This window comes from Canis lupus, chromosome 38, assembly GCF_048164855.1.
Source record: "Canis lupus baileyi chromosome 38, mCanLup2.hap1, whole genome shotgun sequence".
NCBI lineage: Eukaryota > Metazoa > Chordata > Mammalia > Carnivora > Canidae > Canis > Canis lupus.
This window is the reverse complement of record NC_132875.1, coordinates 8,676,070-8,696,428: the sequence shown is the minus strand read 5'-3', so window position 1 is coordinate 8,696,428 and position 20,359 is coordinate 8,676,070. Positions and strand designations below refer to the sequence as shown.

The 20,359-nt window shown below is 38.8% G+C and overlaps 1 protein-coding gene across 5 annotated transcripts in view; it reads left to right on the top strand.

Annotated features, from left to right (window-relative positions):
• Positions 1–20,359, top strand: part of MARK1 (microtubule affinity regulating kinase 1) — a 116,190-nt gene that overhangs the window by 44,667 nt on the left and 51,164 nt on the right. For all 5 annotated transcript variants that reach the window (XM_072814906.1, XM_072814904.1, XM_072814905.1 and 2 more), the window contains exons 2-3: positions 2,970–3,173; positions 4,370–4,423. In XM_072814906.1, the coding sequence (XP_072671007.1) occupies positions 2,970–3,173; positions 4,370–4,423 (258 nt within the window). The remainder of the gene's footprint in view (positions 1–2,969; positions 3,174–4,369; positions 4,424–20,359) is intronic.

Genomic DNA, 20,359 nt, shown 5'->3' with positions numbered 1-20,359 from the left:
AGGGCCCCCAGTTCCTTCGATTTAGCTTTTATATACTAGGTGCCTTCGGTGTGCCAAACACTATATTAAGTTATGGGGCTTATGGGAGCTTCTGGCCTAACAGTGAAAACAGACCACGGACACATACTTAGAAGATGGTGTGATAGTTCTAGTAGTAGAAATTTGTATTGGACATAAAAATAGCAACAGAAGAGAGAGGGAATCACCTCTGCTTTGTGGAAAGACATAGGAATCTTCTTTGAGAAGGAGATAAAATTAAATCTTGAAGGATGGACAGGTCCACATTCCCTGCAGAACAAGTTCAGATAGAGAAGTACTGTTTATGGGAAAGAGTATAGCAACTTGTTAATGCTTAGAAATTGATTATAATTAACATCTCTTGTTTGTGCTCAGATAATAGAAAAGTCTCCAAAAGGCAGTGAATAACTTTGTATTTACCTACTTCTTATGTTATTTATTGCAGCAGTTTTCAGACTTCAGCATGCATCAGAATCACCCGGAGGACTTGTTAGAACACAGATTGCTGGGCCCACCCCCAGAATTTCCTACTGGCCTGGAACAGGGCCAGAAAATTTGCATTTCTAACAAGTTTCCAGATGATGCTGATGGTGCTGGTTCAGGGACAACACTTTGAGACTTATTGATTTATTGAGCCTTTCCTCTGTGTCTGGCGCTCTGCAGTGTGGTGAGTATATAAAAATGAAAGGAAAACATCCCTGTCCTCAAATTGCTCGTGGTAGGGTGGCAGAGACAGAGAAGTAAGTGTATAATGATAGTACAGTGGAGTGGGTGATGAGATACATGAAAGCAGTTTGCTGTGAGAATACACGAATGAGGCGCTAGTTCACGATGAGGCCTGAGGCTGCAGGTGTGTGTAAGACACAGAGACAACCCTTTAATTTGTGCTGAGTTGAAAAAAATCTGAAAGTGGAGATCTTGTGTTTTATGGAGTCTTTTACATACATAATTTGATTTTCTCCTGTTTTTTTTTTTTAAATCCTTAAATAATAACAAATGGGAAAATGACTTTGAGTCATGCTTTGCGTGAGATTGGTATATGGAGTCATCCTTAATACTGCCTTTAAGAAATTTTCTGCTCAAAATTTTTTAGACAAGCTTACAGTTGTGTAGGCAGGACAGCAAAGGCCAAATCACTTACCTCGCAAATAAAAAACACTCCTTTCTTTTGTCAATTTGTGCCACCCATCTTCAGCTATTTTAAAGAAGTTAGTTGGAGAAAGATGTTAACGTTTATTACGTGTGAATCTATGTCCTCACAAAAACTGCTAGAAACGTCTGTGTGTCAGAATGAGGGCAACACTGAACCAAGAGCAGGAGCATCGGAGCTGGTGAAACAGTCTGGTCGTGGGACTCCAGGTGCTGAGCCTGCCCTTGAACAGGACTCATCATAGTTGTCGCTAGTGTGGGACTGCGAGACACAGGGGGGCCTTTGCTGGAGAGTAGCGCTGAGGAGTGCAGCGGGCATCAGGTCACGGGCAGGCAGGGCTGAGGCTCTGGGTTAGGCCTGGGGAACTGAGTGAGGGGCTTGGGCAGGGGCGCATTAGGATGCCTGAAACAGGCAACTGGGTGGTCGATTGACTGCACTGGATTCCAGCAAATGGAAGAGTGAGTGTGACAAGTAATGGAGCCAGTTTGGAGAAACAGAACTGTATTTATGAACTTGTTTGTCTTGGCTTTAAAGACGGTCTGCCCTTTTAGTGAAGCAGTCCTGCGCTGTGTTGTCATCTCAGCTTAAAGGGGTGATACACCCTTAGAGGAGTCATGGTCCGTATGGCTTCTGTCTATCTCTTTATTATTTTTTAAATCAAAAGCTCATACCTAGGGACACCTGGGTGGCCCAGTGGTTGAGCATCTGCCTTTGGCTTGGGGTGTGATCCCAGGGTTTTAGGATTGAGTCTGCATCAGGGTCACCACAGGAAGCCTGCTTCTCCCTCTGCCCGTGTCTCTGCCTCTCTCTGTGTGTCTCTCAGAGATACATGAGAATAAATAAATAAAATAAATGAATGAATAAATAATAAATCTTTAAAACTAATAAATAAATATTAAATAAATAAATAAAATCTTTAAAAAAAAAAGCATATACCTAGGAGCTCCTGAGTGGCTCAGTTGATCCAACTCTTGATTTTGCCTCAGGACATGACGTCAGGGTCATGAAATCGAGCCCCACATCGGGCTCTGTGCTGGGCTCTGTGCTGGGCGTGTAGCCTGCTTGGGATTCTGTCTCCCTCTCCCTCCCCTTTGCCTCTTCCCTCCCACCTTCTCTCCCCTACTCATACACAGGCTCACTCTCTCTGTAAAGTTATGAAGAAAATTTCATTTTTTTAAAGCTTGTATTTTTTTGAGAGAGAGACAGCAAGCATGAGAGAGATTGCAAGCAGTGGAGAGGAGTAGAGGATAGAGGGAGAAAGAAGCAGGGAGCCCCACGGAGGACTGGACCTCAGGACCCCGGGGTCACTACCTGAAGGCAGATGCTTAAGTGACAGCCACCCAGGCGCCCCTGAACATTTCATTTTAAATAGTTATATTCCCCCCCCCCCCGGCAAAGTGAGCGAAAGTCAAGTAGAAATTGTAAACAGAATCCTCTCACTTAAAAATCATGTAGCCCGGGCAGCGTGGGTGACTCAACGGTTTAGCGCCTGCCTTCGGCCCAGGGCCTGATCCTAGAGACCCAGGATCGAATCCCACATCAGGCTCCCTGCATGAAGCCTGCTTCTCCCTCTGCCTGTGTCTCTGCCTCTCTCTCTCGGTGTGTCTCTCATGAATGAATAAGTAAAAAAAAATAAAAATAAAAAATAAATCATGTAGCCCAATGTATTTTCATTGAAGTTGATTTATCAATGAAAGTCATTTGTAGTCTTTTTTGTTTGTTTTTTCATTTGTAGTCTTTTTAACTGTCCTTTTTAAAATGTAATTTCATTAACAATGAAATCTTGTAACCTTTCTCATAGCACACGTCTGTGGATGGATACACTGAACCGCACATCCAGCCTACCAAATCGAGTAGCCGACAGAACATTCCCCGGTGCAGAAACTCCATTACGTCAGCAACAGACGAGCAGCCTCACATTGGAAATTATCGTTTACAAAAAACAATAGGGAAGGGAAACTTTGCCAAAGTGAAATTGGCAAGACATGTCCTAACTGGTAGAGAGGTAAGTTTTCATGCTTTTTAATATTTACTTGGACCTCTCTGGAGTCTTGTTACAGATCTTTTCTGTAGCTGGTGCTGGGAATAAATGACATTTGAAATATGGTAAACACTGAGGTATGTGTGAATGGAACATCTGTAGACAGAGCTATATTATGGGACAAAAAGTTGGCCTTTGAACATTTAGAAAAGACTCATCCCTGCATGTAGCATCTCTCATAAATCAGATGTGCTACAGATGAACTTTCCTTAGGCTTCTATCTTCATTATATGGTTTCTATAAACATTTCTGACTTTGTTTGTTCCCCAACCCAAGCACAGGGCCAGAGTTAGTTCTCATTAATTACTGCTTCTGATAAATTAGGTATAAATATGTATAAAATCACCCACTGACTTTTGTCTGTTTAGAGATCATATTATACATACGGTTGAAAACGGATGTTTTTCTCAGGCAATAGGAGAATTGGGTTTCTAAAATCCCATGTGTTTTAAATTATGTGTATGTATATAGCAAAAATGTGTGTATTTAATAATTATTACTAATATTTAATAATTGGTATAGTAAAAACTAAAAAACAGTTAATATTACCTCATGTTTCCTGGATCCAGTTAAGACATTATGAAGATCTCACTTAGAATTTGTTTTTAATAAGTTTTTCTTTAGCTCTGTACCAGTTAATTTTAGTCCTCTCTGCCCATTCTGGCTCCAGGAACTGTTCAGACACAGGCTTTATTAGGCAGAGACTTAGATTTAATCCATTTGGTTAGTCTGCTGCTATAAGCAAGCTCTGGTGTTTGATTTCTCTAATCATTTTATTCCCATGATATTTAAACTACTGAAAGCTTGTAGGTCTCTTCCCTCTGATAATTGTGACTTATTAAGATCATAAGTAAAAGATTAAGATACCAATGATTTTTACTTTAAAGGGGAGAGAAGTGGAAAAAATTCTAAAGCTGTTGTTTTATTGACTAAGAATCAGATATGCTAAATGGAATAAATACATCAATGGAATAATACATTAGGTCAATGGAATAATACATCATAAGGCTGCCAGATTGTCTCAACTTTATCATCTAGTTATGTGAACACCAAAGACAACTAAATTACATTTAGTTAGGAATGAAGAAGACTTTTTACAAGTTTTTAATCCGTCAAAATACGTTTTCTCAAATATATAGTTTAATGATTCTCTTTTTCAGGTTGCTGTGAAAATAATAGACAAAACTCAGCTAAATCCTACCAGTCTACAAAAGGTATTTAATTATTTTAATAGTAAGTAATTAGAATTTGAGTTTATCAACATATGGTATTCTGTGAAGTTAGTTACCCTGAATTTCCCATTACGTAAAATTTTCCTCAGTGTATGAAGACATGATACATAAAACATAATAATTATATTTAATAATATATCAATTATTTTTATCAAGTAGTTTGAGAAGTATCTACCACTCAAATGCATACACCATATGAAAGGAATTTATGCCTTTTAATTCAGTAGAATAAAATTTTTTTTTAGAATAAAATTTTGTAACAACTGTTTCTAAATACTCAGGATTCTGCTTTGTTTAAAAACATATAGTTACTATTGTCCATAGGCAATTTCCTTTTATTGCTTCACTTACATTTCTTCCTTCTTCCATAGGAACTAGTCCCTCAGCTAACATAGAGTAAAAAATTTGAGCACTTCTTGAAAGAGTGCAAATGCAAAACAGGAGGAGGAAAAGAAGGAGTTAGGGTGGAGATTGCCCTAGTTAAACCTGGGAAAGCTATTTCAGATTGCTTCATTATTTATGTTGGAAAAGTTTCTCAGATAAACGTTTTAGTACCTTAAGAATGAAGCAATTATTTTAACACATAGGCCATATATGTTAAGTTTGTATATGACAAATTAGTATAGGATTGTGATTTTTATTAGACTGTAATAGGATCGTGGTCACATATGTAAATGTGACAGATAATTTTGAGTTCCTAAAACAGAATCTGAATGTACGAACTTTGTAGTATAATGTGTTTAACTATACCTTCTGTGATTTTAGTATTAAATTAAAAATTTGGATCTTTGATATCAAGGCTTTCCCACTTGGCTCAGTTGCCAGATAACTCATTTTATGTATTTCTACTCCAAGATCGGTCTTTGTACTACTTCCTGAGATTCCTTTTAAATTTAACAATCAATGTAACTTTCATAGCATTGATATTTCTGATAAGGGAGAACAAAATGTTTGCTGGATTCTTCTTTTTCTCTATGAAATCGTATACCTTATGGATGTCTTCTGGGAGAAACTTCTAGCACCAGTCTGTTAGCTAATCATGATGTAGTTGTATGAGTTACAAAAAGGCATCCCCTCTGGGCAGATAAATTATCCAAAGATGCTCTTTTTTCCTCGGCTGGCACCACAGTGGAACATATTTTGCCACCCCTCTGCCGAGAATCTTTTAAAAATGCACAAAGTGCTTAACTGTGCCCAGTGGCCTTGTCCATCGCCCATCTGGCTTTTCCACTCTTCCTCCATTAATCTGTGAGTTGCTCTGGTAAACAGAGTGATTTTAAGTGACATTTAGAACTACTTGAGGCCTGTTTTGCTGGTTAGATACACAGTAATATGACCCCCACAATGCCTTTCCCAAAGGGGCCCAGAGAAGGCTGTAGAACTACAGTTGCACTTGTTGAAACACGCAAATGCGAAGCTGAATGTTGCTTTATTTATCTGAATAACTAAAAAATGTACTTGATGACAAGTAATTTCTGTTGTAAATTTTGCTAATGTTGCTGATGAAGTGTTGCTTTTCCAAATAGGCATATAAAGAATGATGGCAATTTTGTTTTCTTTAATCTATGAAAATAAAATCCAAGGAAAGCTCGACATTCACTAAATGTAGCCTGTACGCTGTGTATATGTCATTTTTTAAAAATAATTTTCAGTTATGCTCATAGATTTGCTCTCAGTTAAGAGTTTTGAAAATAAACAAACAACAGATCAAGGTTTGGTTAGTTCCTGTGCATTGTAGAACATTCAGCATTTGGCCAGTAGGATCTCCCAGTCAGTCATATCTAAAAAATAATAATAATAATGGAAGGAGAAGTAATCTGTTTGTTTTCCTTAGCATTGACAGTGAAGTCCTATAGGTTAGAAATAACCAAATATGTTGTCCATGTCATAGATATACTTATTAAAAAGCAGATAATGATAACATATATTTGAAAGAAGGATTCATTTTAATCTCGTTTCCAAAAGTGTTTCATTAAATCTTACTCTGGATTTAATCTGAATTTAAGCTGATTCCCATCCTTTATGTTCTCTTCTGTGTGCAACATATTTATAAGAAATAGTACTTTCCTTTGCCAACATCAGTGATAGACAAAGTAACCTAAATTTGATACCTCAGCTGTTCAAACCTTCTAAACTATAAAGCTCTCAAAAACAGTTTGGTCTTTGAAATTGTTAAACATATTTGGCTTCGAAGTTGTTCAAATAATATTCCCATGTTATTTGTATCACATGTTTTGAATTAATGATATCCAATTTAATGAGTTTACATCATTTAAAAATTATTTGAGTTCGATGCTGTATTTACCTCTTCTTCTTTGGGCCATGAGTCTCACCTCACATTTTAATTAGTTTTTTGGGATATGGTTTATGAACTTAAAAGATCCCCAGGATCTTTTAAGCAGCCTAATCATGTTGGAAGAAAAGCAAAACAATGAAGCAATTTTATTTATAGTTCATGTCTCGAAATGTAAGATTAATTACGATTTTCTCAGAAATTACACTAGGTTTTTAAACTTCGACACATTAGCTTATAAATGGATGACAAAGTCTTGTGTTAGCTGCTTTCAGCTATTAGCCATATGGGTGCAGTTTATCTTCTGCATATTGTTTATTAATTTGCATTCACATTTTCCATTGTTTCACTATGTTGCATTATAGTCCCAATTCACAAAAATGGCTTAGTGGTTCTGAAGTGATTTGCTGAGTAGTAAAGTCTGAAATGAGATAATCTGTTGACTCCTAGTGTCTGGTGTGTTATCTTTTGTGTAAAATATTGTCAAATGGTGACGTAAGCTATTTAAGTTTTGGTGAGAGGATGCCTGGGTGGCTCAGAGGTTGAGTATCTGCCTTCGGCACAGGGTGTGATCCTAGGGTCCAGGATCAAGTCCCACATCGGGCTCCTCGCAGGGAACCTGCTTCTCCCCCTGCCTGTGTTTCTGTCTCTCTCTGGGTGTCTCTCATGAATAAATAGGATCTTTAGAAAAAATTTCAAAATTAAATAAATTTTGGTGAGTTTTCTGCTAAAGCCCAGCAACCTCTCTGGTAAGCTACTTAAGTTTTCCAGACCTTCTACAAAATAGTTTTTGCCATGGTGACTACAGGTGGAGAGGAAGACAGAGCCGTGGGAGCAATATTCAGAATTAAATTCTTTTAGCAAATTATCAAGAAACCAAACTTGTCAAAGCAAACATAATTATTGACACATATTTTTATCAAGGAGAAAACCGAGGAAGCTCTTTGGCAGTATTCCTTAACAAATATCTCTGCTGGACATATGTTGAAATACCAGTTACATATGCATGCTTTATTGCATATTTCACTTTATTGTTCTTTTCACATGTGCAGGCCATTTGAAGGAAAAGTCTTGACCAATTCTTTTGTGTTTTGGTGAAAATCTAAGTGATAAGAGTTATTAGCATTTTGTGAGCTGGGTTGTAGACTGCAAAAGTTGTCTTCAAATTAGTAATGATGAAAACACCAGGAGGGCCCTTTTTGAGAGAGTGTATATGGGGGCAGTAATTCTGCAGGGAATGGTACTGCCATGTGAATAAATAAGATTATACCTAATACTCAGTATTTCTTTTGCCATGAAATTAGTGGTTAGCAACACACCTCTCTGATCTTGATTTGGCTTTGAAGGAAATATTGAAAACAGATTATCATGAAATCAAGGCTATTAAAAGATGTCTCTTTAGTGTACAGTGTGAAGAATTGGTGGAAAGTATATCTTTCAAACTGAAATATGATGGATTTTGAGGGAAAAGGTGTTCCTTTCCTTTAAAAGGCGATACCAATAATTATAATGTATAGCCAGAAATTTGTTGAAGATAACTAGATTTTCTGGGGGGGGGGGGACTGTTTCATGTAATCCATTGACCAAAAATTTTATGTTTCTAAACCATGTCGACCCTCTCTTGTTATTGGAGAGAAGGCTCAATGACCAATCATTTGGCACGTTTAACACACAAATGCTGCATCCAAATATGAAAGATACTTTCCAGAGCAAGCTAATCAAAAAAGCATATTAAGAATCCATTTGCTATTATCCTTCCAATCGAAACTTCCGGTCTTCCAACTTTTCAGTGTGATAAGATTAGCAGCCTAGACTAGAATCTGTCTGAGAGCTGTACATAATCTTCAGGGAGAAATATCTTTGTAAGGTAATCAATTAGAATGTTGCTGACACATCATCTGATGCTGGTTCCTTTCTCCAGTCAATCTTTGATCATGACTTAGGGTTTTTTAACTCAGTAGAAATGAAAATTTTTTAAAAACTTAAAATGGAAACTGTCTTATGGTTCAGGCTAAGTGCCACTGAGCCCAGCTTCATGTGTTCATTAATTCTTAATCTAACAAGAATTTATTGAAAGAAGATTGTATTTCTCCATATATTTTCTTCTATTTTTTTGGCTCCTCCTTTTGTGTTTGTGTAGAGTCATTGTCTTTTTTATTGGCCTTGATGTTAGAACCCCGCAAAGCTTGGTCCTCTTTTCTTTCTATATTCTCTTCCTAGGCTGTCTCAGCTGTGGGCAGAGTCACAAATTTATGCCTTCAACTCAGACCTCCCCTAAGTTTTCTTGTAATCTCTCAAAGATAGCCCAAACTTTAAATGTCCAAAACTGAACTCTCCGTCTCTGCCCCACTTACTCAGTACCTTGCCCACCTGGTGCTCTTCCAGCATCCTCTCTCAGTGAACAACAGTGTCCTCAAGTTGTGCAAGCCAGAAGCCTAGAACAATTCTTGACTCTGCTCTTCCTCACCCTCTAGTCTGTCCTTGAGATGTGCAGATTTTGTCTTACATGTCTTTTGAGAATGCCTGCTTTTATCTTTTCCCATCACGACCACTCTAGACAAAGCTACTATTCTCTCTATTCTCTCACCTGTGGTCTACTCCAGTAGGCTTCTAGCTGGTCTTTCTCCATCCGTTTTGCATCCCTCCGCACACATGCACAAGCACACACACAGTTTAAAAAGTCATCAAGGATACAAAATACCTTCATTTAAACTTTTAGGTGGCATTCCATTTTTGGTGTTCTGGAAATCAAATTCATTAGCAACATGTGTGAGGCCCTACCTCCTCTTCCACTTCTTGGCCCACCAGCTCCCCACAGCCTCTGCCCTGCCTCATCTCCTGCTCCTCCACCTTCAGTACTTTCTTTCATCTGCTGCTGGTCGTACTCTTCATCCCAGCCACCAGGCCTTTGCAGCTCTTCACCCCAGCCTCAACTTAAGGCACACCACCCCCTTCACTTAATTCTTACTCATTCATTTATCATGTTTCAGCCCTTAGAGACCTTTCATCAGGGACTCCTGTGCTGTCTCCCCAACAGTGTTAAATCTCTCTGCCCTTCTTAAAATTAAGCACTCATAACCAAGGATTACTCCTAAAGAATTGCTTTAGTTTTTATTTGTTTTACCCTTGACAGTAGTTTTGTTTCTCATTTTTGTTTTTTTTAAAGATTTTTATTTATTCATTCATGAGAGACACACACACACACACAGACAGAGACACAGGCAGAGGGAGAAGCAGGCTCCATGCAGGGAGCCCCATGTGGGACTCGATTCCGGAACCCCAGGATCACGCCCTGAGTCGAAGGCAGACGCTCAACCGCTGAGCCACCCAGGCATCCCATTTGTTTGTTGTTTTTGATGCTTCTGTTCTGTCTCTGACTCTTAACACCTCTATTCTAATTGCTTGGCCTTTACTGGATGTAAAGAATACATCTATTTCTGTATTCCCAAGAAACTACAGAAGATTTATGGAAGTGTGGACACGGAAGAATTTTCTCTTGGAAATGGAATTGGCTAGGAATCTGCATCTCCTCTGAGCTTTAGACTAAACCACCTGACTGTTTTGGGTTGTGGTTTTGTTTTTGTTTTGTTTTGTTTTTTAAGATTTCTTTGAGAGAGAGTGTGTGAGTGAGCTCGGGATGAGGAGAGGCAGAGTGAGAGAGAGAGTCCTGTGGCAGACTCTGCACGGAGCATGGACCCTGACATGGGGCTCAGCCCCAGGACCCTGAGATCATGACCTGAGCCAAAACCCAGAATTGGCCACTTAACCAACTGCACCACCCAAGCGCCCCCCATTAGGCTGTTTTAAAAGTCATATTGTCATTTTGTTATTTGAAGAGTCATACTCTTATTTTTTTTCTAAGTTGGGCAGTTTGTTGACATAGTAAACTGGACTATTTATAATTTTTGGATGGGGACTTCGAAATGTCTTTCTCATTTAAAAAATAAAGTTGCTTTCTTATGACATTTGTTAGACTAAACTGTTTCATGTCTAATTTTTTTTTAAGACATAAAATATTACAGATACAGCTGAAGCCTTATGCATTATTTCTGGGTTCTATTCCTATATTTTCCTACCTGGAAATACCTGCTGTTCTGAATTTGATCTTTCTTATTCTCATTCAAACTAAAGATACTTTTCATATGTGTGTTTCTATATTTTTTATAATAAATTTATTTTTTATTGGTGTTCAATTTACCAACATACAGAATAACACCCAGTGCTCATCCCATCAAGTGCCCCCCTCAGTGCCCGTCACCCAGTCACCCCCACCCTCCACCCACCTCCCCTTCTACCACCCCTAGTTCATTTCCCAGAGTTAGGAGTCTTCATGTTCTGTCTCCCTTTCTGATATTTCCTACCCATTTCTTCTCCCTTCCCTTCTATTCCCTTTCACTATTATTTATATTCCCCACATGAATGAGAGCATACAATGTTTGTCCTTCTCCGATTGACTTACTTCACTCAGCATAATACCCTCCAGTTCCATCCACGTTGAAGCAAATGGTGGGTATTTGTCATTTCTAATGGCTGAGGAATATTCCATTGTATACATAGACCACATCTTCTTTATCCATTCATCTTTCGATGGACACCGAGGCTCCTTCCACAGTTTGGCTATTGTGGACATTGCTGCTAGAAACATCGGGGTGCAGGTGTCTCGGCGTTTCATTGCATCTGAATGTGTGTTTCTATATTATTTATTTTTAAACCTCTTAACCTTTTACAACTTGCTTTTTTCACATAACATTGTCTTACAGTCTTAGTCATGTTAGCCTATATAGTCTAGTTCATTTATTTTCACTACTGTAATTGCATACCACTGTATAAGTATTCTACGCTTACCCATTTTCTTATTAACAGATACAGTATAGTTTGTGTTTTTTTTTTTTTTTTTTTTTTTTTTTTTTAGTTTGTGTATTTTTGTTGGTGGTTATGTAGATTGTTCCTGGTGTTTTTGTGTCTCACTTTTTTTTCTAGATAGCTTTTCACTTTTGCTCTAGAAGCAGTGCTGCAATGATCATTATTGTGTTTGTCTTTTTGTGAAGATGTATGTAAAAGGATATATCTCTCCAAGCAGAATTGCTAGGCTGAAGGTCATGCATATCCTCAACTTTACTAGATAATGTCAGGTTGTTCTTCAGAGTGGTTGCACAGTTTGTACTTCTGCTGAAACTGTATGAGATTTACTGTTGCCCTGCATTTTTGCCAACATCTTATATTATCAGATTTCTTAATTTTTGCCATCCTTATGGATGCACTATGGATGATGTTTCCATCATTTCTAATTTAAACTATTTTCGAATTTGATCTATTTTATGTTTAATATCTTCTGTCTGAAATCATTTGCTGTCTTAAATAGTACATTTATTTTGCACCAGCTTGAGCTCAGAATTGTTTGAGGCCTTGGGAAGGACTCAAGCAATATAAAATTGGTACCAGTTTATAAGAAATAAGAATCTTATAATCTTGTGATCTATCTAGATGATAGATTACTTGGGAAAGTGGCCCAGCTTGTAATTTAAAAAGCATATCCTTCTCTTAACTTTGCAACAAACAGTTGACTTATCAGTTGTCAAGGTTGAGAAAAAATACGGAATGATCATTTTATTATTTTAGTTAGAAATCATCTAATATATATTCATTTAATTGTATTCAGATCTCTTTTTTCCAACTACCATTTCACAGGATAAACTTAAGAAATTCACTTATGTTTTTATTCTGCTATTAACAATAACTTTGTATAATATGTGGTATGTCTATAAGATGCATGAAAGCTGAAAAAAGGAGTGAAATGATGATCCTAGAAACTTAAAAGCTGAAAGTTTAATTTATAGGTTTCTGTTAATAAAGGCATGTCATATATAAAATCCCTCAATGGATGGGCACCTCTGAGGGCATCTAAATGTGGACCCAGCATTCTCTTGGAACTGAATGTCACTTGTAGGGTAAAATGGTGCCCACACGTCTCATCAATAGGCTGGTAAACAGCTATCAAAGATAAGGATAGGATTATTACAGAGATTACAGTGAAGGCAAAGAAGGGCTCTTGCCCCTCACTAAACCCAAATCAGAATCAAACACTGGAAAGGCCAAGAAGGCTGTGTGGGAAGGCACAAGAAGATCTGAATGTCACCCTCCTCCAGTTCTCAGTGGCTGATGACAGCCTAGAAGAGCTCTCCCAACAGGAACAAGCCTGAACACTCTGCTTTTGTCAAGTTCCCCGTGGCCCCAGTGTTGTTCTGCATCTGCTTCAAGGCCAGACAAGCAGTGAAGGTGTCCTATGACCTTGATGAAGCCAAGAGCAACCCGGTGAGCGGGTCTGGTGGAAGGAAGATAATGTGCATTTGACTGGCCCCTGACTACGATGCTTTGGGTGTAAATAGAACGAGGATTGTCCAAGCCATGTCCACATGGCTACTTCTAAATAGAACAGATTTTCCCACCTTCAAAAAAGAGAGGCGAAAGGAATAAAAGAGGTACGAAGGAAAAGAACAGTTAAGAGGAGAAACAGAAAATGCTCATAAATGAGGCAAATACTGATGAACACTAATGGGGTTTGACTGACCCTGACCTTCAGCCCTAACCAAAGGACTGAATTGGGAAGTACATCTCTGTCTTGTTTACTCACTTCAGTCACCTGGCACAACGCCAAGAAGGAAACAATCCAGGCCTCTGAACAACTAGAATAGCTGTCATGAAGTCTCAACAGTAAAGGCCCCTCCTGCCTCATAGAGAAAACTCATCTCAGGCCTTCACCCGGCACTCATCTCTTTAATTCAACACACAAAATACGAACAAACTCTGGCCTTAATTTCAGCCCACAGCAAAGCTGAAGTAGTAAGTTAACATCTATAACATCAGGATGTCACAGTTTGAAAACAAACAAGAAAAAATGAACTAATAATTAGAATCAGAAATTCAAATAGTAGTGTGGGACTACCTCATGTATTTGCGAACCTGTTTTCCTGGCTTGTACGTGACGTATGATACCTACAGTAATCGACTTTTTTTTTTTTTAACAATAACTGTCCTTCTCAAAGTAAACTTCTTAGCATGGTCTAAATTTTCAGCTCTCTTTCTTCCCTCAACCTTCTCCACCTTTCCTAAGGAAGAGCAACATTGGTAAGATTAGCACCATTGCTGATAAAAGTTTGCTCTGGGCTAAGAGATCATGTATCTTTGGCTGTCTGTCTGTCTGTCTCTGTCTCTCTCTTCCTCTGTAGCTGATACAGAGACTCTGACATTAATTAGTCTTATCCCTTTCCTGTGTGCATGGAGCCAGCTGGAATATTGCGGTTTAGGGAAGGGGTGAAGGGAATCATGAAGAGGAGGAGACATCTTAGACCTTTACTAAAGCCATGTGCTACTGTTGAGTTGGCCCCAATTCTCTGGATTTTTAGTGTTAATGACCCAAATCTAGCTGACAGTTGAAGTGTTTCTTTGGGAGGAAGGGTAATTAGTGGGTCAGGCTACTGGCATTTCATTATCCTTGGTCAGTATGCCCCTTAAAACACACTAATCACTTCTTCAACAGCAAGCACTCTTCATCTTTCCACAACTGCCTATCATTTTTAGCCTACACACACCCAACCCACACAGACCCATTCATGCTCTTGCTTATTGTGGTTTTTTTCCGCACTCGTTGTCAGTGATAACTGAAGGAGAGGAAACTAAGGATAGAACAATATATTGAAGACATCTTTGAGATGCAATAACCCAATGACTGTGTATTATTTTTTCACCAGAATAAAAAACTACTTTCTGATGAGAACTTTGGCCCTTCCTGTAACTGTTTCTCTGGCTTCATCTATCCTCAGATAGCAGGACAGTAGCCTTCTACTCAGGCACGTTTTTGTTAGGCACCCCAATTTTCACAAGATAATTTTAATCCTCTCTAGGTCATCTCTGTTCTTGGAAGAACAGAATGGCTAAATTCTAGGTTTCAATCAGGGACTGCATTCATGAACTCAGTGCCGCTCAAAAACCCAGTTTATGAAATAAACAACCAATCAAAAACCAGTATTTATGGACAAATGTTTGAAGGATATGTAGTCTAGCCAGTTTGCTTCCAAGAGTAAACTACTAAATTTGCCAATAATCGCATAAAAATTAATGAGAATAAGCTCAGGATTACCCATGTGACAATACTGTCTCCACTCTTGTAGTCTGATGTGTTTTCTTGAGGCAGAAGAAAGGGAAGAGGAGCTGGAATTAGAGTTGGTGTGGCATGTTCATGCTGTACTTCCTAGACCACCTTCTGAAAGTACCTGTGCCAGTGAGAAAGTAAGGTGTGAAAGCCCTTTTCCACATGCAGTAAAGAACTGTTAATGGGAAAAGTATGTTAAAAGGAGGAATTATTTAAAAATTACATTGACATTTAACATTTAAATTAAACAAAATGCATAACCATTAACCAGTCTTTTCACTTCAGGCCAAACTTTTTTCTCCCCACTCCTAGTTTGGGTCTGTTGATTGACATTCAGCTTTGTTTATCTTGCACAGATCTCACCCATACCACTCACATTTGCTACTATTTCCAGTTTTTGTTTTGTTTTTTATTTTTTTTAATATATTATTTATTCATGAGAGACACACAGAGAGAGACAGAGACAGAGACAGAGGGAGAAGCAGGCTCCATGCAGGGAGCCCAATGTGGGATTTGATCCCGGATCTCCAGTATCACGCCCTAGGCCAAAGGCAGGTGCTAAACCACTGAGCCACCCAGGGATCCCCTGTTGTTTTTTAAGTAACAAAGGGAGGATTTAAAGACACCCAGGAAAAGGAGCACCTGGATGGCTCTGGTTGAGTGTCTGCCTCTGTTCAGGTCGTGATCCCGGGGTCCTGGGATTGAGTCCTGCATCGGGCTCCCTGCAGGGAGCCTGCTTCTCAACCTCTGGCTGTGTCTGCCTCTCTCTCTGTGTCTCTCATAAAACATAAATAAAATCTCAAGACCGCCAGGAATGATCTGAGAGCAAACCCCTAGATTTTCTTTTAATCTTTGACATTTATCTTGCCAGCACTTAAGTGGACAGCAATTTCTTTAGCAGATTTTATCTAGTATTATTCAGTTTGGTTTGTTCTGTTAAACAACAAACTTTAATTCATTGGTTTATGTAATGTTTAATTGTATTGAACAGACTTAAGGCAATCCCCAATGACCCTCACTTCTGGTGTTCACACTTTTATATAATTCGTTTTCCTTGAATTGCAGGACCTCTAACCAATAGAATATGGAAAAAGTGGTGCGATTTCATTCCCATGATTACATTATGTTAGATAAGACTGTCTTGCCAGCCAACTTGCCCTGGAGATTATCCTTGCTGGCTTGATAATAAGGTAAATGGCCATGTTCAAGAAGCCTGCTTGGCAAGGACATGTGAACAGTCTCTAAGAAGTAAGGGTGGCCTCCTCTCAAGGGCCAACAAGAAGCCGGAGTCCTCAGTCCTATAGCTGCAGCCTAGGTTAGCTTGGAAATGGATTCTTCCCCAGTCAGGCCCCGAGAGGAGAGACCAATACCTTGTTGGAAACCAGGGGACCCAGTGAAGCCCTGACCAGAAACCATGAGATGATACATGTGTGTTGTTACACCCTGAGTGTGTTCTAAGGAGACTGCCCTCCGAGAACACCCAAGATCCCACTGGACAGCTCCACTCCTGCTGTCAGTCCTCAGAAGTCCAGGCAAGGAGAGGGGATAGCTACCTGGATTCCAGTGGCTGAGGCCACCCCACTCAGGCCAGACCCTCCACCTCCCTGACACCTACAAGGAAGAAGTGAGGGTATGTGACTTCTGGCTCCCTCTGCTTGGGCCTTCAGGGCTACTCATGGGAATAAGCCATTCTCTGATGTTGCAAAGTAGAATCGACAAGGTATTTGATGAACAATCCATGTTCACTATTATCCACAGGCATCTGGTTTTATTGGAGATTGTAACAGGCTCAAAAATTGACTTGAAAAGACTCAGAAAAACAAACAACTGATTAAAAAACTGGTCAAATGATATGAACAGGCATCTCATCAAAGAAAATCTATAGGTGGCAAATAAGCATATGGAAAGATGGTCAACACCATCTGTTATTAGGAATTGCAAATTAAAGCAACAGTGAGATACCACTACACACCTATTAGAATGTGAAAATCGAAAACACTGAGAACACTGAACACTGCTAAGGATGTGGAGCAGCAAGAACTCTCATTGCTGGTGGGAATAAAAATGGTAGATGGTTTGATAGTTTGGAAGATAGTTTGATAGTTTCTTACAAAACTAAACATACTGTATAATCCAGCAGTCAAACCTACACAGGGTTTATAGCAGCTTTCGTCATAATTGTCAAAACTTGGAAGTAATCAAAATGTCCTTCAATTGGTTCATGAATAAATACACTGGTACATTCATACAATGAAATGTTATTCAAGTGCTAAAAAGAAATACTCTATCAAGTCATGAAAAGACACGGAAGAACCTTAAATGTGTCATTACTAAGTGAAAGAAGTCAATCTGGAAAAACCACATTCTATATGATTCCAACTATATGATCTCAAGAGGCAAAACTATGGAGAAAGTAAAAAGATTAGTGGTTGCCAGAGATTTATGGAGAGGGAAGGATGAATAGGTGGAGCACAGAGGCTATTTAAGGCAATGAAACTTCTGTGTGATACTGTGATGGTGGATACATGTCATTATACATTTGTCAAAACCCATGGAATTTACAACAGCAAGAATGAACCCTAATGTAGACTACAGAATTTGGGACACTGTGTATCAATATAGATTCATCGATCATAACAAATGTACCACTCTGGTGGAGGATGTTGATGGTTGGGGAGGCTGTGCATGTATGGGAACAGGAGGTGTGTGGTAACTGTACTTCCTGCTCAATTTCGTTGTGAACCTAAAACTGCCCTAAAAGTAAAACCATATGTTCACATATATGAATGTATATATAGACATACACACACTTCGGATGCTGTATTCTCCACCTAATCCTGGTCCATGTACCTGAGTAAGACAGTTTGGTCAATGGACACCTGTCTGAGACAGGTGTTCAGTTTTGACAAGAGCCTGGTGGTGAACTAATAGCTACTTTTTAAAACCTGTTAGCCATTTTGGGGAGGGAATGAGTCCAAAACCCTATGGGGCCTCCTCTGAGTAGAGATTGTTTCCTTTTGTCAGAAGCTCCAGTCAGCAAAGTCATCATTAACAGAGACTTACAGCCCAAAGGGTCATTAAGGGCTGTGGGGCCCAAAAATAAAAAAGACCAAGCAGAGTAGACACTCAATATTTGTTGAGTTCTAGGCCTTCATGTACAGAATTGGGAGCGGAGGGCAAATTCAATGAGACCTAATAAAGTTCAAGGTGTATGTACACCGCTATCAAAAAATTAAGCTTCTAGGTATTTAAGGAAACATGTCAAGAATATTCATGGTAACACTGATTGTGAAAATATATAAATAGTGAAAATATATAAATAAGCATCCTCAGAAGAACACTGTATAAACTGTGGTTTCTTCTTGTAATGGAACACAGCAATTAAAGTAAGTGGACCAGATCTATACTAGAACAAAAAAACATTGTGTTGAAGAAAAAATAAGTTTAGAGAAATATATTCAGTAGGAATCCATTCATATAAAGTATGAAACACAAAGAAGTAACATTGCTATTTATTATACACACACATAGAAAAGTATAAAAGTATGGAAGCTTGTTATATGCCAACCTTAGGGCAATGGTTATTAGGGTGGGAAGGAGGAAAAAGAGGTGGGGATGAGTCTCTAGTTATAACTCTAATGATTAATGTCTTAATATTTTATTAAATTATTAAGTAAATATTCATGGGGCACCTGGATGACTCAGTCAGTTGGTCATCTCATTCTGCTCAGGTCACGATCAGAGGGTTGTGAGATTGAGCCCCGCATCAGGCCCCACGTTTGGTGTGGATATTTGTCTGAGATTCTTTCTCCTTCTTCTCCCTCCCACTCTTCCTCCCCCAGCTTGTGTGCACTCTCTCAAAGAAATAAAATCTTTAAAAATAAAAAAATTAAAATATTTTCAATTGTTCTTAAAAATAATAAAATCTTGGGATGCCTGTGTGGCTCAGTGATTGAGCATCTGCTTCAACCACGGTTGTCACGGTCCTGGGGTCCTAGAATCAAATCCCACATCAGGCTCACCGGAGGGAGCCTGCTTCTCCTCCCTCTGCCTGTGTTTCTGCTTCTCTCTGGGTCTCTCATGAATAAACAAAATCTTAAAGAAAAAAAGGCTTAAAGAAAACAAACTTTCTCTAATAGGTGCTAGATGGATATAGAGAGCTGGGGAGAGTCGGGCAAAGATCAAATTTGGTGTGAGACATCAAGTCTTGGGTTTGAATTTCTGCGAAAATATTAAGTATTTAGATATAAAGGTTAGGATAAGGAGAATGCTCTGGAAAATTTAAATTTAGGAGACACCAGTAAATTGATATTTAAAGTCATGATAAATCACCCAGCAAGAGCATGTAGAGTAAGAAGACAAGGAGGCTAAGAGCTAAATCCTGAAGGGCACCATGTTTAAACATTGAGTAGAAAGGAGAGGATCCAACAAAAGGCTGGGCAGCCAGTGTGGCAGGAGGAAGGTCTGGAGGATAGGCTAGCAGAGGCCAGGAAAGAGATGATCTCCAGTGTTCTGAACACTGAAGGTTGAAACTGTGTGCTCTTTCTCTCAGGACTGAAATAATGACATAGACGAACATGAATTTTATTTGCTTCGGCATTCTATTTATTGATGTGCAATTTTTAAATGTTAAAATTACAGGCATCATAGATTATATTAAAATTTATATGAGTGCATATATGTGCACCCACATAGAGAGACTTCTGTACTGCATGTATTTTGTGTGTGAATTATCAAGGATGGCTAGGGCAAGATTTCTATGGTAGATAAGCCTTAAGTAGGTTTTCCTACTGGTGTGAAGTTTTTTGAGGCATATCAACACATTATATTTCTGTATTTAACCTGTGTTAAAATATACATAAGATTGACTCAACCATTTTTTTTTTTTTTGACTCAACCATTTTTAAATGTAGAGTTCAGTGGTGTCAGGTGCAGTCATTACTACTGTCCATCTCTAGAACTTTCTTCATCTCCCCAAACTGAAAATTCTGTGCCCATTAAACAGTAAACCTCTCTATGGGGATGCCTGGGTGGCTCAGCGATTGAGTGTCTGCCTTTGGCTCAGGGTATAATCTTGGAATTCTGGGGTCGAGTCCCATATCGGGCTCCTCATGGGAGCCTGCTTCTCCCTCTGCCTGTGTCTCTACCTTCTCTCTGTGTCTTTCATGAATAAATAAAATCTTTTAAAAAATAATAATAATCTATCTCTATGCCTCTGTTACTCCAGGCCCTGGCTATCTTCTATGTCTGTTAGTTTGACTATCTTACTTCTAGGTACCTAGTGTGAAATCATACAATATTTCTCCTTCCTTGAGTGGCTTATTGCATTTAGCATAATGTCCTGAGGGTTTGTTCATGTTATAGTGTATGTCAGAATTTCTTTCATTTTTAAGACTTAATATGACTCCATTGCATGGATATACCACATTTTGCTCTTTCATTCATCAGTGGACCTTTTAACTGTTGTGAGTAATAC